General features: G+C 44.3%; 1 protein-coding gene across 1 annotated transcript in view; it reads right to left on the minus strand.

Annotated features, from left to right (window-relative positions):
- The window catches only part of LOC126100239 (protein still life, isoforms C/SIF type 2), a 939,475-nt gene that overhangs the window by 45,882 nt on the left and 876,842 nt on the right, over positions 1-16,751 (minus strand). The window contains exons 16-17 of the mRNA XM_049910820.1: positions 15,626-15,802; positions 15,176-15,363 (exon numbers count right to left, since the gene is read on the minus strand). Of these exons, the coding sequence (XP_049766777.1) occupies positions 15,176-15,363; positions 15,626-15,802 (365 nt within the window). The remainder of the gene's footprint in view (positions 1-15,175; positions 15,364-15,625; positions 15,803-16,751) is intronic.

A 16,751-nucleotide genomic window follows, 5' to 3' on the forward strand; every position in this document is an offset into this window, starting at 1 on the left:
GAGAGAGGTTTGGAGGAAAGGTTAACTACTCAATTAGGGTGTTGTGGTAGCACATTGTGTTGATTGGAATTTTGAGGTTTTGGAGGGAGTGTAGCTGGAAGTGGGAGATTGAGTAGATGGGAGAGACTGGGTTTGTGTGCAATGAGAGGAGGTTGAGGTTTGCTGGAAAGGTTGTGAAGGGTGAGTGAGTTGCCTTTCCGGAGGTGGGAAACCAGGAGATTGGATAGTTTTTTGAGGTGAAGGGTGGCATGCTGTTCTAATTAATTTATATACATATATAAAAACAAAGGTGATGTGACTTACCAAACGAAAGTGCTGGCAGGTCGGTAGACACACAAACAAACACAAACATACACACAAAATTCCAGCTTTTGCAACAAATGGTTGCTTCATCAGGAAAGAGGAAAGGAGAGGGAAAGACAAAAGGATGTGGGTTTTAAGGGAGAGGGTAAGGAGTCATTCCAATCCCGGGAGCGGAAAGACTTACCTTAGGGGGAAAAAAGGACAGGTATACATTCGCACACATACACATATCCATCTGCACATACACAGACACAAGCAGACATTTCAGAAAAGCAGACTGCTTGTGTCTATGTATGTGCGGATGGATATGTGTGTGTGTGTGTGTGTGTGTGTGAGTGTATACCTGCCCTTTTTTCCACCTAAGGTAAGTCTTTCCGCTCCCGGGATTGGAATGACTCCTTACCCTCTCCCTTAAAACCCACATCCTTTTGTCTTTCCCTCTCCTTCCATCTTTCCTGATGAAGCCACCGTTTGTTGCGAAAGCTTGAATTTTGTGTGTTGTGTGTCTATCGACCTACCAGCGCTTTTGTTTGGTAAGTCTCATCATATATATATAAAGAAAGATGATGAGACTTACCAAACAAAAGTGCTGGCAGGTCGATAGACACACAAACAAACACACACATACACACAAAATTGTAGCTTTCGCAACCAATGGTTGCCTCATCAGGAAAGAGGGAAGGAGAGGGAAAGACGAAAGGATTTGGGTTTTAAGGGAGAGGGTAAGTCATTCCAATCCCGGGAGCGGAAAGACTTACCTTAGGGGGAAAAAAGGACAGGTATACACTCGCACACACACACACACACACACACACACACACACACACACATATCCATCCACACATATACAGGCACAAGCAGACCAGAGGGAAACATTCCACATGGGAAAAATATATCTAAAAAGAAAGATGATGAGATTTACCAAACAAAAGCGCTGGCAAGTCGATAGACACACAAACAAACACAAACATACACACAAAATTCAAGCTTTCGCAACAAACGGTTGCTTCGTCAGGAAAGAGGGAAGGAGAGGGAAAGACGAAAGGGTGTGGGTTTTAAGGGAGAGGGTAAGGAGTCATTCCAATCCCGGGAGTGGAAAGACTTACCTTAGGGGGAAAAAAGGACAGGTATACACTCGCACACACACACACACACACACACACACACACACACACACACATATCCATCTGCACATACAGAGATACAAGCAGAAATGTCTGCTTGTGTCTGTGTATATGCGGATGGATATGTGTGTGTGTGCAAGTGTATACCTGTCCGTTTTTCCCCCTAAGGTAAGTCTTTCCGGTCCCGGGATTGGAATCACTCCTTACCGTCTCCCTTAAAACCCACATCCTTTCGTCTTTCCCTCTCCTTCCCTCTTTCCTAACGAAGCAACCGTTTGTTGCGAAAGCTTGAATTTTGTGTGTATGTTTGTGTTTGTTTGTGTGTCTATCGACCTGCCAGCGCTTTTGTTTGGTAAGTCTCATCATCTTTCTATATATATAATAGAGGGAAACATTCCACATGGGAAAAATATATATAAAAACAAAGATGCTGTAACTTACCAAACGAAAGCATTGGTATGTTGATAGAGACAATTAAAAACACACAAACACACACACAAATTTCAAGCTTGTGCAACCCAAGGTTGGTTCATTAGGGATGAGGGAAGGAGAGGAAAAGACGAAAGGATGTGGGTTTTATGGGAGAGGGTAAGGAGTCATTCCAATCCCGGGTGCAGAAAGACTTACCTTAGGGGGCAAAAAAGGACAGGTAAACACTCGTGCACACACACACACACACACACACACACACACACACACACACACACCCATCTGCACATATACAGACACAGGCAGACATATGTAATGGCAAAGAGATTGGGCAGCGATGTCAGTCATGGCGGAAGTACAGGGACAAAGATGTTGTTGAAAGACAGGTAAGGTATGAGCGGTGGAAACTTGAAATTAGCAGAGGTTGAGGCCTGGTGGGTAACGGGAAGAGAGAACATATTGAAGGGCAAATTCCCATCTCTGGAGTTCTGATATGTTGGTGTCAGTGGGAAGTATCCAGATAACCCGGACGGTGTAACACTGTGCCAAGATGTGCTGGCTGTGCACCAAGGCACGTTTAGCCACAGGGTGAGCCTCATTACCAACAAACACTGTCTGCCTGTGTCAGTTCATGCGAATGGACAGTTTGTTGCTGGTCATTCCCACATAGAAGGCTTCACAGTGTAGGCATGTCAGTTGGTAAATCACGGGGGAGCTTTCACACGTGGCTCTCCCTTTGATCGTGTACACCTTCCAGGTTACAGGACTGGAGTAGGTGGTGGTGGGAGGGTGCATGGAACAGGTCTTACACCAGGGGCGGTTACAAGGGTAGGAGTCGAAGGATAGGGAAGGCTGTGATTTATACCTGTCCTTTTTTCACCCTAAGGTAAGTCTTTCCGCTCCCAGGATTGGAATGATTCCTTACCCTCTCTCGTAAAACCCACATCCTTTCGTCTTTCCCTCTCCTTACCTCTTTCCTGATGAAGCAACCTTGGGTTGCAAAAGCTTGAAATTTGTGTCTGTGTTTGTGTGCTTTTTATTGTCTCTATCAACATACCAATTCTTTTGTTTGGTAAGTTACAGCATCTTTGTTTTTATATATTTTCCCCACGTGGAATGTTTCTTTCTATTATATATGTGTGTGTGTTTTCTATTCTGGAGGAAAGACTTTTTGTCTGAAATGTTAAATGTGTAGCAGTCTTTTTAGTGTGCATATCTGCAACTCAGCTCCTCTTCCTTGTGATGAGTAGCAATGTATACTTTTCATAATATTGTTGTTAGTCCATTCTGTATTTTCCACTGTTAGTATATTGATACGATTACCCTTATGCTATCTGGGTAATCAATGAATGACTTTTGGCACATGTCCTGACAGAACGAAATATGCCGAAGTAACACCTGACTACCTCTTCCTCCACACTTATATCACTCCTTCTGTCCTTACTAGCAGTGCTTGAGAAAGTGGTCTATGGTAGAATACTGACTCACTTAACTGAGCAAAACATTTTAATTGGATCTCAATTTGGCTTTCACAAAGGGTTCCACATACAAGAGCACTGTAAGACCTCACATATGAAGGACTAGCAGAGCTATAAAAGAAACTTTTTCCTGTTGGTATATTTTGTGTCTTTGTCAAAGCCTTTGTTTCTGTGGATCACAAAATTCTACTTAGCAAACTAAAGTGTTATGCTACATGGCATTCTTGTTGCATGGATGTAATTTTACCTCCATAACAGCAGAAAGTGGATTTTATTAACATACTATATCTCAGGTATGAAAATAGGTTCAAAATGGGAGAACATAACACGTAGCATGCCAAATGGGTTGGTACTGTGCCCACTCTTGTTTATAAGCTAAATAAATGATCTTACAATGACTTAAAACCTAAAATAATCATTGCTAAGTTTTCTGAATATTCCATATTAATGACAGTGAGGTTCCCTTTCAGGTAGAAAGATGACATCTCAGTTAATGAAGGAGTGTATTAACAACTTGAGACACATCTGCTGTCCCCAACCATTATGGCTAATGTATTTTAGTTACATGTCTCTAATGACCTGATTATCAATGGAAAATTAAACCCTATTGTTAATTTATTCCTTTTCTTTTAAACAGAAAATCACATTCAACGGTAGCTTTCCATGAAGGCCACATACAAGTTATTTACACATTTTGGCTCACATCACTATTATTTGTGGAGTAGATGCTTTCACATCCTACAGTATTATAATTCAGGATGATGTCACGTGATCTCATCTTGCATTTATTTTTCAGTTTTAAATGATTTATGCCAAGTGTTCCCCTTTCTTTTTTTCTATTTTGTGCAGGGTCAATCTTTTTCCTTGTTAAAGAAGGAGCCTGGTAGGAACATACAATTTAAAAACATTAGTCATACTTATCCACACAAGTTTATCTTTGACTTGTTTGCCAAGAGCTGTCATTGACTCTGTTCATTGCTCCCTCATACTAATAAATGGCTTGGCTGTGAGCTCCTTACTGTCTGCACAGAAATGGATATCATGGCTACAGCTCTCATGCCTGGTCATGTGCTGGTTTTACTACATGGCCAAAACATCATAGAATGCAAAATGAAATGAGACAAAATAACAGCCAGTGCAGGAAACTAACTTATTTCAAGAAGTTTATCAAGACCCTGGACCATGTTGTAACTAAAAAAACATAAGCCTTGGTTGAGCATGTAATCATTAGTGACTGGACTAAACCATTAGCAATTTGTTAGAGCTATGTAATGATTTCAAGGGAACAATAAAGCTAAAGGGCACAAATGCTATTGACAAAACTACCTCATTATTTGTCAATATGATCTGCTTTCTGAGTTGATGGGTGTAAATACTTTTCAAAGATAGAACTTTCACTGCTTGCTGAGGTGTCAAACCAAGTACTGATAATCAACACTTCAGCTGGAATGTATCATTACAAAAAACTATCATTCAGAGAGGTTAGTGCATCTGTGAATTTCTCGAGGTATACCACATTTGCAACCTTCCCTAACACAATTGTTACTGGCATTGATCGAGAAGACCACTTGAACATCCTCCAGGTACTTTCTCTTGCTTCCAAGAAGCAGACCTTGAGTTGAACTTAAACAAGAATTAAATTCTCCAAGAACAAACTGAGTGTACAGAATACATCTTGCAGTGCAACAGGCACATCAAGTGTCAATTTTTCCATTATTGAAACGCTGTTGAAACCTAGTAATGCAACTGAGTTCCAAGCTTCTTGTATTTCTAAGGCTACTGACATCAAGTATTCACTGAACAAACCTCATTTTGACATGTTACTGAACACCAGATCAAGGCAATTAAAGGAAAGGCAAGGCAAAAGTCACATTCAGTTCCATATTTAGCAGACTACACCCTAGGCAAACCTTTGGTATTAGTAATTCAAGCCTCTCACTAAGTCTTCAGCATAGTGTTGAAACATAAAAATCCTGATGGTATGGAGAAACATGGTGAAGGCTACAGTGTTCACACAGTAGACCTTGTTTCAGGCCAAAAGCAATTAATCACAAGCTGAAAAATGAGGCTTCAGTGCCCGTTACCTGCTTGAAAGATTTCATTTCTACTTGTCCAATACAAAGTTCACTTTAATAACAGATCTCAATTAACCAGTCATAAATATGCACTCTACTGCAACCAATGATCAAGCACTTGCCTATGTCTTCACAGTCATCTTTCCTGGCAGTAGCTAACAGTATATGTAATGACAGTTCCATCTTGTGTTTAGAATAATTTGACTTCTACTGCACTGATAACCTCAGAGTTGAGTGCCTGTAAACTCCTCTTCTTCCTTCTACTGCCTTACATAGCCAAAGAAATAGAAATGCACAGTGCTTACTGTGTGCTTTAAATGCTAGGATGATGAAGGTAGTCAGCAAACTATGCAAAAGGCAACACTTAAAGTTCTAGTTGTTGTTCTGGTCTTTAGTCCAAAGACTGGTTTGATGCTGCTCTTCATACTACTCTATCTTATGCAAGGCTTTTTATCTGCCAATAACTACTGCAATGTACATCCTTATCAATCTAATTACTGTATTCATATCTTGGCCTCTCCTTAGGGCTTTTATCCCACACACTTCCCTCAAATACTAAACTTGTGATTCCTTTATGTCCCAGAATGTGTCCTATTCACTGATAACTTCTTTTAGTCAAGTTGTGCCGCAAATTTCTTTCCTCCCCAATTCTATTCAGTACCTTGTCATTAATTACACAACCTACCCATCTAATCTTCAGCATTCTTCTGTTGCCCCATATTTCAAATGCTTTCATTCTCTTCTTATGTAGACTGCTTATCATCCATGACTACACTCCATTCCTATATCTCTCTGGAATCCAAACTGGCTTCACCAGTTTTTGATGGTATTATAGAATATATAAAGGGTCATGCCCAAAGATGGCTAAATTCCAGTAGAATTGTTGCAAAGGATAGAACCCACCTCACACAGGTATCTGAAACATGACACTTGGTTCCGCACAGGTGCCCCAATCTGGGTGTGGTCTTGTGTCACAACAAGGACCTTTAACCTTTCCACCACAAGCACACTAAATTGGTCGAAGTTTGAGCTATCGACAAGTCACTGCCAGTCTACAGTTTACCAGGCCCAGACAATGCTAACTGGATACCCTAAATTCCAATCCTGGCCACACAGGCTCGGTGCTTATAACAGATAATACTGCCAGTCTTATGAAGTGGGCAGCATCTCAAAACTGTACTGTGAACCAAGCAGACTGCTTGTGCTTTCATCACACTGCAGCAGGTATAAATTGGGGTGTTTCAAGTTCTATGTGCTTATTCCATGAGGAATAGAGTAAAATTCAAGGATGCTGGTGTCATCAGATCCCAAGGAAACAGCACAGTTATGTAGGGAGCCACTGCAGTATGCATGCCACAGCTGGCAGTCCTAGGGTTCTTGAAAAATCACGTAGCCCACATCGACATCTATGATAATTGCATACTGGCTGAAGCAGTGTTTTTTACTTTATTTTATTTATGGTCATCGAAGTTAAGCACTGTTGGGCTGGGCTAGCACTTGGATGGGTGACCATCCGGGTTTGCCAAGTGCTGTTAGCAAGTCGGATGCATTCAGCAGTTGTGAGGCCAATTGAGTAACTACATCATGACTGAGAAGTAATGTCTCTGGTCACAAAGAACGACAACAGCTGGAAGCTTTTTTTTTTTTTTTTGGCGCAAAACTTCTATGGTCATTAGCGCCCAGCCCGTGACTTAAGACAGTAAAAAACAGAAATTGAAAACCAGCAGCAATGGGAACAAAGTCATAAAATTGGAGAAACTAAAAATAAAAGGAATGCTTAAAAATCCACTACAGAAAGGGGGTGGTTGTCCCCAAAAAAAGCTTCAAACGACTGACGTCATTTCACTGTCACTAATAAACTGGAGAACGCGGTCGGCTGAGCGCGTGTCATCTGCTAAAATCGACGGTAGATCAGGCGATAGCTGTAGACGGGAGCGTAACGGATTAAAATAGGGGCATTCAATTAAAAGGTGTCTTACAGTCCACAGCTGAAAGCAGTGGGGACAGAGTGGGGGAGGATCGCCGCTTAAAAGATGTCGATGGCTAAAAAGACAGTGCCCTATCCGGAGTCTAGCTAAAATTACCTCCTCCCGACGACGCGTTCGGGAGGAAGAGGTCCAAGCGCAAGGAAGGGCTTTCACTTCCCACAATTTATTACGGGGAAGTGCCGACCAATGCGCATGCCATAAATGAGCAACTTTGCGACATAAACCGCTCCGTAGATCGGTGAAGGGAAGCGACTGAATAGCTGGCCGAGGAAGAGAGACTGCAGCCTTGGCCGCCATATCGGCCGCCTCATTCCCACAGATACCAGCGTGTCCCGGGAGCCAGAGGAACGCCACCGAGATGCCCCCCAGGTGGAGCAAGCGCAGACAGTCCTGAATCTGGTGGACCAGAGGGTGCACAGGGTAAAGAGCTTGGAGACTGAGGAGAGAGCTGAGAGAATCTGAGCAGATAACGTACTGTATCTGCTGATGGCGGCGGATGTAGTGGACAGCCTGGAGAACAGCGTAAAGCTCCGCAGTATAAACCGAACACTGGTCGGGAAGCCGAAAGCGATTTGGGGTGTCGCCAACAATATAGGCACTCCCTACACCTAACGATGTTTTCGAGCCGTCGGTGTAAATAAATGTGGCGTCTGTCATTTGTGCACATAGAGCAGCAAATGCCCGACGATAAACAAGTGAAGGGGTACCATCCTTGGGAAATTGACAAAGGTCACGGAGCAGGCAGATCCGGGGACGGAGCCAAGGCGGTACTGTACCCCAAGTTGTCAAGAAGGTTTTAGGAAAGCGGAAGGAAAGAGAATGGAGCAGTTGACGGAAGCGGAATCCCGGGGGTAGTAGGGAGGAGGAGCGGCCTGCATACCCTACATCAAAGGAGGCGTCGAAAAAAAGGTCATGGGCTGGATTAGCAGGCATGGAAGACAGATGGCTAGCATAACGACTCAGGAGGACTGCTCGCCGATTGGACAGTGGAGGTTCAGCAGTCTCAGCATAAAGGCTTTCCACAGGGCTAGTGTAAAAGCTCCAGACACTAAACGTAATCCACGGTGGTGGATAGAGTCGAGACGCCGAAGAATAGACGGCTGAGCAGAGGAGTAGACTATGCTTCCATAATCCAATTTCGAGCGCACTAAGGCACGATAGAGGCGGAGAAGGACCACTCGGTCCGGTCCCCAGGAGGTACCATTCAGGACACGGAGGGTGTTAAGCGATCGCAGACAGCGAGCCGAAAGATAGGAAACGTGGGAGGACCAGCACAGTTTTCTGTCAAACATAAGACCCAAGAATTTAGCGACGTCTGAAAACGGAAGGTTGACAGGACCTAGATGTAAGGAGGGCAGAAGAAACTCCTTACGTCGCCAAAAATTGACACAAACGGTCTTACTGGGTGAGAAACGGAAGCCGGTTTTGATGCTCCACGAGTGGAGGCAATCGAGACATCCTTGAAGACGTCGTTCAAAGAGGCTGGTCCGTTGAGAGCTGTAGTAGATCGCAAAATCGTCCACAAAGAGGGAGCCCGAGACATCAGGAAGGAGACAATCCATAATTGGATTGATGGCAATGGCAAACAGTACAACACTCAGCACGGAACCCTGGGGTACCCCGTTTTCTTGGGAGAAAGTACGGGAGAGAGTAGTGTTCACCCGCACCCTAAAAGTGCGCTCTGCCATAAATTCGCGAAGAAAAAGGGGCAGCCGACCTCGAAAGCCCCAAGAGAACAGTGTGCGGAGGACGCCTGTCCTCCAACAGGTATCGTATGCTCTCTCCAGATCGAAAAATATTGCTACCGTTTGGCGTTTGCGGAGAAAATTGTTCATGATATAAGTGGAGAGAGCAAAAAGATGGTCAACTGCAGAACGATGCCTCCGAAATCCGCATTGGGCTGGTGTTAAAAGACTGCGGGATTCCAGCCACCAAGCTAAACGGTAATTCACCATACGCTCCAAAACCTTACAGACACTACTCGTGAGAGAAATGGGGCGATAGCTAGAGGGGAGATGTTTGTCCTTTCCAGGTTTCGGAACGGGAATGACAACAGCTTCCCGCCACCGTCTGGAAAAGGTACTGTCGGTCCAAATTCGATTATAAAGGCGAAGGAGGTAACGCAGACTATGGGTTGATAAATGCAGCAACATTTGGACATGGATACCATCCGGTCCTGGGGCGGAGGAGCGAGAAGAAGAGAGGGCATGTTGGAGTTCCCGCATGGAGAAAACAGTATTGTAGCTTTCGTGATTTTGAGAGGAGAAAGCAAGAGGTCGCACTTCCGCTGCACGTTTCTTCGGGAGAAACGCTGGCGGGTAATTTGAAGAGCTCGAAATCTCAGCAAAGTACTGACCCAACGAGTTAGAAATTGCGACGGGGTCCAGTAAGGTATCATGCGCGACAGTGAGCCCAGAGACGGGGGAGAAACTAGGCGCGCCTGAGAACCGTCGAAGCCGACTCCAAACTTCCGAGGAGGGAGTGAAGGTGTTAAATGAGCTAATAAAGAATTTCCAGCTTGCCTTCTTGCTATTGCGGATGACGCGACGGCATCGCGCACGGAGCTGCTTATAGCGGATACAGTTGGCCAAAGTAGGATGGTGACGGAAAATGCGAAGAGCACGTCGCCGCTCACGTATTGCGTCACGGCATGCCTCGTTCCACCAAGGAACTGGGGGGCGCCGGGGCAATTCGGAGGTGCGTGGTATTGAACGTTCTGCAGCTGTAAGGATAACGTCGGTAATATGTGTGACCTCATCGTCGACGCTGGGAAAGCGACGGTCATCGAATGTCGCTAGAGACGAAAAAAGTGTCCAATCGGCTTGGGCAAACTTCCAGCGTCGCGGGCGCATATATGGCAGTTGAGGCTGCAGTCTGAGGACACATGGAAAGTGGTCACTCGAGTGTGTATCATCAAGGGCGAACCATTCGAAGCGCCGAGCTAGCGGAACAGTACCGACCGCAAGGTCCAAATGAGATAAAGTTGTCGTGGAGGCAGACAAAAATGTGGGGACCCCAGTGTTGAGGCAAACTAGATCCGCTTGGTGGAAGACGTCTAGCAATAGTGAGCCACGTGGACAAGGATGTGGAGATCCCCAAAGCGGGTGGTGGGCATTGAAGTCCCCAACCAGCAAATAGGGGGGTGGAAGCTGACCAAGAAGATGAAGGAGATCAGCTCGTGCCATTGGTGTGGACGATGGAATGTATACAGTACAAAGAGAGAACGTGTATCCGGAAAGGGAAAGACGGACGGCAACAGCTTGGAAGGAAGTGTTTAAGGGGATTGGGTGATAATGGAGAGTATCATGGAGAAGAATCATGAGTCCTCCATGGGCTGGAGAGCCTTCAACAGAGGGGAGGTCATATCGGATGGACTGAAAATGAGGGAGAACAAAGCGGTCATGGGGACGCAGCTTTGTTTCCTGAAGACAGAAGATGACCAGCGAGTAGGATCGTAAGAGGATCAACAATTCATCCCTATTGGCTCGAATGCCGCGGATATTCCAGTGGATAATGGACATGGGGTGAACAGAAAATGGAGGAATGTGACCAAAGTTGCCGTCAACTCAAAGACTGCTCGGAGCTAGCGACCGACAGCATGGAATGGCATTCAGCCGAAGGCAGAAGATCCTGATCCATAGGTTGGTCAGGAGCAGCTCCTGCCACCAGCGATAGGCCGGTTGACCGGCCACCAGCAGTGCGCCTCGGCGACACAGAAGACGGCCGAGGGCGATTTCCGCCAGGTGGTGCTGTAGATGGGACACGCCTTGGCGGAGAAGGAGAGGAACTGGGTTTCGTTGTAGCCTTCTTGGAAGAATGATGTTTAGATGAAGGAGGAACCGATGGTTGTGAAGTTGTGGTACGTAAAAACTCTTCACGAGTATGCTCTTTTTTTGAAGACTTGGCGTCTGACTTTTGGGCTCGAGATTTAGCAGAACCCGACGAAGGGTGAGCCATAGAGTGGGCAGGTGAAAGTGGTGAGGTTGAACGAGCGATCTTTGCGCTGGCCGAACTGACGACCATGGCACTAAAGGTGAGGTCGCAAGTCTGCGTGGCCGTCTCCTTCGTTGGCCGAGGAGAAGCAAGGACAGTGCTGTATTTTCCTGTCTGAGGCACAGTGGGCTTGCAACTGGCGAATAATTTTCGAGCAGCAAAGGTCGACACCTTTTCCTTCACTCTTATTTCCTGGATGAGCTTTTCGTCCTTAAAAACGGGGCAATCTCGAGAGGAAGCAGGGTGGTCACCCATACAGTTGATGCAGCGAGGGGATGGAGGTGGACAAGCACCCTCATGGGCATCCTTGCCACACGTAACACATTTGGCCGGATTGGAACAGGACTGGCTGGTGTGATTGAACCGCTGACATCGATAGCAACGCGTAGGGTTTGGGACGTAATGGCGAACGGAAATTATCTCATAGCCTGCTTTGATTTTCGATGGGAGTTGAACTTTGTCAAATGTCAAGAAGACAGTGCGGGTTGGAATGATGTTCATGTCAACCCGTTTCATAACTCTATGAACTGCCGTTACGCCCTGGTCAGACAGATAGTGCTGAATTTCTTCGTCAGACAGTCCATCGAGGGAGCGTGTATAAACGACTCCATGCGAGGAATTTAAGGTACGGTGCGGTTCCACCCGGACAGGGAAGGTGTGGAGCAAAGAAGTACGCAGCAATTTTTGTGCCTGGAGGGCACTGTGTGTTTCTAACAACAGGGTGCCATTCCGTAATCTGGAACAAGACTTTACAGGACCTGCAATTGCGTCGACACCTTTCTGAATAATGAAAGGGTTGACCGTGGAGAAGTCGTGACCTTCGTCAGACCGAGAAACAACAAGGAACTGTGGCAACGATGGAAGAATCGTCTGTGGCTGAGACTCAGTATACGTACGTTTGTGAGCAGACATAGTGGAAGGTGAGGAAACCATTGCGGAAGAATCCCCCATGATTACCGGCGTCTCCGATGGCGCGCTCCTCCCTTGTGGGGGCCCTCTCTGAGGGCACTCCCGCCTTAGGTGATTGTTCACACCTCAGGTCACACCTCCCGACAAACGGACGGAGGGACCAATCGGCCCTTTCGGAAGGTATCAGCTCGGGTAATCACCCCTCCCTGGGCCTGGCCGTTACCAGGGGGTACGTACGTGTCCTACCTGTCTACCCGGGGCGGGGAATTATGTGTTACCCCGTCACCGGCTACGCACAAAAGGCGTGGGTCGGCCTTCAGACACGCACAGGCAGGAAGAAAGATCAAGGGAAAGGAAAGAAGAGAGGTCTCAAACGCCGCAGCGGAGAAAAGGGAAAGAGAAGAGGTAAGGAAAAGAGAAGGACAAAGGAAGGAAGAAGACATAAAAGCAAGGAAGGCGAAGAATGCAGTACATTTACGAGCGTCCGTCTCCGGACGTAGGCACAAACCATACTACCAGATGGGGAGAAAGGGAGGGAAAGAGCCAGAGGTGAGGGGAGGAGGGGCGAAGATAGGGATGGGGAAGGATGCGGAAAGGGAAGGTATGCAGCCCGGAAAGGAAGGAAGGCCACATTAGCTCGGGGTCCCGTGCTCGCTACGCACGTATCCACAAAAGAGTTGTGGACCCCCTGGGAGGGTCACAGCTGGAAGTGCAGTGTGCTGGCCACATGCCCTTCCATATCCACATCCAGTGACGCCTACTGGCTGAGGATGACACGGCAATTGGTCGGTACTGTTGGGCCTTCTGAAGCCTGTTCAGAGTTATTCATGGTACTGACATCTGTTACCAATGATGTTCTTCCAACTGGTTCCTTCCACAATGACCTATGCTACATGCTTGTGTAATTTAACACACAGAAATAGTTCACAATGTCAGTTTGTGTCTATTAACATATCTGTTGGTTCATTTCACACTCATAAATGTTTTCCTTCATACTGCAATCTATAGAAAAAATGAATATACACTCTATGACAAAAATGTGAAACATATGGAAGACAATGTCAATATAACTTTGTGCATGTAACACCATTGGCAATTACGTAAACAATTAGTGTTGCAATTCTCTGTGACAGGTAGGAGCAGCCACCAGAGTGCATTAGTGTCATTCATGTTTACTGTCACTAACAGGCCAGTAGAGTGTGTAAAGGGTGTGAAAAATGTCAGATGTTGAGTAACCAGTGTGAAGGACACAGAGGTTCTGTGTACGCATGCGAGACGTCATTATCAGCACCTTACAGAGTTTGGGAGCAGTATCATTGTGAGTCTGCATTTGGCTGCCTGACTGAATCACACAATATCCAGATTTGTGTGGCAATCAGACAAGACAGCAGCCTGATGCTGGACTGAATGGGAATGTGGGCAGGCATACTCATCCTCAAGATTCCAAATGACCACATCTGACCACCACAAGGGAGGACTGTTGTACTGTGTGCCAAGGACATTGTAACCACTTCACATTTGTGCCTGACATGCTAGAACAAATAACGGACTGCTTGCAACTTTCTGTGTCATCCTGCACCATTAGCTGGACAATGGAATTAATCTCCCACACATAGGGTGCTATTAACACTACAACACAAATGGCTGTATCTGAAGTGGTATTGTGACAGGAAAGGACGTACTGCTGACGAATGAGGTTGCATTGTGTTCAGTGATGAATTATGATTCTGTGCTACCCTAGATGACCATCTGATCTTGGAAGAGGTCCTATTCTTTCTGTTTTTTGGAGACACACAGCAGTCTTTAGGTCACAGATGGTAGTGGCTGGAGGAACTCTGATGGATATCACAGACATCTTGCATTTTTCCTCTTATGTGACAGTATTGTGGTGCCATTTTTCAGCAGGACAGTGCTCATCCACACAAGGCACGTGTCTCTATGAACTGTCAACACGATGCTGAGCTACTCCTGTGACCAGCAAAATACCTCAGATCTGTCACCACTGGAACATGTGTGGGACCAGCTTGGACATCAACTCCTTCCCAGTGCCAGGCACAAATGGTGCAACATCATACTAATAAGTGGGCTCATAATTCCAACTATCCAGGATATCAATGACCAGTTACAACATTTGCAGGCTTGCTTGCCTCAGGAAAGGATACAATGGCTTTATGGCACCCTTGCCAACTGAGCCAGTGCATGCATTCAGGTCAAAATAGGTGCAACACAGTGCTCATACAGCCAAGTTATTTGTAAATTTGACTCGAATTTGTAACCAATGAAATAACAACACATACCCTCTCAACATGTCAAGTTTCATTTTGTTTCCTCCTCCCCTTCTGGGTGCTTCAATTCTTTTGTGAAGAAGTATATGAAGAAATTCACAGTTTAAAAGAATTAGGGGTTCCATCAAGATATTCTGATAAACCCATCAGAGAAAACTGTGCTTGAGGAAAGTTGAAGCACAACTTTTCTGTATTACTGTATGTAGATGAAAAAATATTCTGTGCACAGCTCAGTATGTGACTAGTAACTGAAGAGATCATGTTGGACACAGCAACCTAATAAATGCAAAAAGAGAGATAACACTTTCAGTACAGTCTGTTTGTTTGAAGAAGGTACTTTACTTGGCATAACTGGCCAGTTTTTCTTGCATCTTGGTAGAGTACAGCTATAATATAATAGTAATAACTTAACTAGCTGTAAAATTTCTTTGAAGACAGATGTCACATCGGTACAAGATAACACTTCTTGCTATACAGTCTATTTATGTTTAAAGAAATTAGTTATGTTACAAATACGGGACAATTTAACTAGAAATCTTTAGGGAAGGTTTTTATTGGTAATGAAGCTGTCAAGATTGATATTAAGGTTACCTGTTAGAAAGAACGTAAACCTTTTCTGATCGCCTTTGTAGTTGTGACCTAAGATGTATAAGTTCCCAGAGGAAATGTGAATCCATGTCCTTTGCTGAACTTGCACGAACTTGTACTTCAGTTACAGGAATAAGAACTTGGTATCGAATTATTTCTACTTCACTGGAACTGCCTTTGCTCGACACCCCCTGCGTACAGCAAACAAAATTCATTAATCACACTATACCTAACTATGATAACAAAATGTTTGTAGTACAATGAAATTTTTAGAATACTGAATTAGAAGTTTTTTAATATATGTTCTGTACTATTAATAGTGGAAAAGATTGTTCATGAGTTTAATCACAAGGAATTGATCAAGTATATACAACAAAAAACTGGTTTGTCTAATATATTACACTCAAATAATTAATGTAACGCTATTTAAAAAGCTTTAATATGATTTCTAACCATTAGTTTCTTCTTCTGTCGCAATCGTTCCTTACAGAGGAACACAACTGCTGACTTGAATACAAAGCACATTGCATGGAGTTCAAGGCCTTTCTTTATTTTTCCTAGGAAGTCAGATATGTTCAACCATTCAACACCTCCATAATAAAGAAGATCGCCAGGTGAGAGATCAATTGGCTGAAACATAGACACCACATTTGTTACTTACCAAGTAATTACAATAAAATTTTATTAAGTGTGGAACCTATCCAACACTCTCAAATATAAAAGAAACAGTCACTCACAAAAGTAGTAAAATAACAACATCTAAACTATTTTCAGAGATAAAGTTCTTTCTGAAATAAGGAAAGTTGATGGCTCCCAGCATCAGTACTCTTTCATTCCCAATAAAAGGCTATCTGGCTGTAGCAGGCTGAGATAAACTTATACACATTAGGATTTAGCAGCCAGTATTTACATTAATACTTTTAGGAAAACCAGAATATGAACAATGTGGTAATAGTGATATCTTTGCTTTAAGGGATTAAACACTGATGCTAACAATGGCACTAATGCTAACTTAATCCTTGTACATGACATGGCCACACTGAAAACTCATGAGAGATGGCATTACTGACATTTTTAATTCATTTAAACAGCCTATGCCTGGACACTGCATTTAATAGTAAAAAAGGAGAAACAAATGCAGAGTGCTATCAAATTAACTGTTACTGACTAATCAGGACAGTAAGAAATATATTATCATAAATTCAAATGGCTGTTGATGTTTCTTGGTGCACTGAATAATACTTTCTGCTGAAATTACTTTTTAGTCCGCACACTGACTGGTAACTATAATTTATTTTCCACCTGATGAACTGATGCCAACAATCACTTAACTCATATGAAATGAATTGTGCAGGTGTGTGGGTGTCAAGTGTAGTAATCTATGCATACATGATGGAATTGAAATTCTGTGGTGTCAAGCTAAAGGAAGATATAAAGGCACAAAAAATTTCATTCAAAAACACACACTACTTTGTTTCTTTGGAGACAGAAAACAAATACTGTATGTTGTTGTTGTTGTTGTTGTGGTATTCAGTCCTGAGACTGGTTTGATGAAGCTTTCCATGCTACTCTATCCTGT

Source organism: Schistocerca cancellata, chromosome 9 (assembly GCF_023864275.1).
Source record: "Schistocerca cancellata isolate TAMUIC-IGC-003103 chromosome 9, iqSchCanc2.1, whole genome shotgun sequence".
Taxonomy (NCBI): Eukaryota; Metazoa; Arthropoda; class Insecta; order Orthoptera; family Acrididae; genus Schistocerca; species Schistocerca cancellata.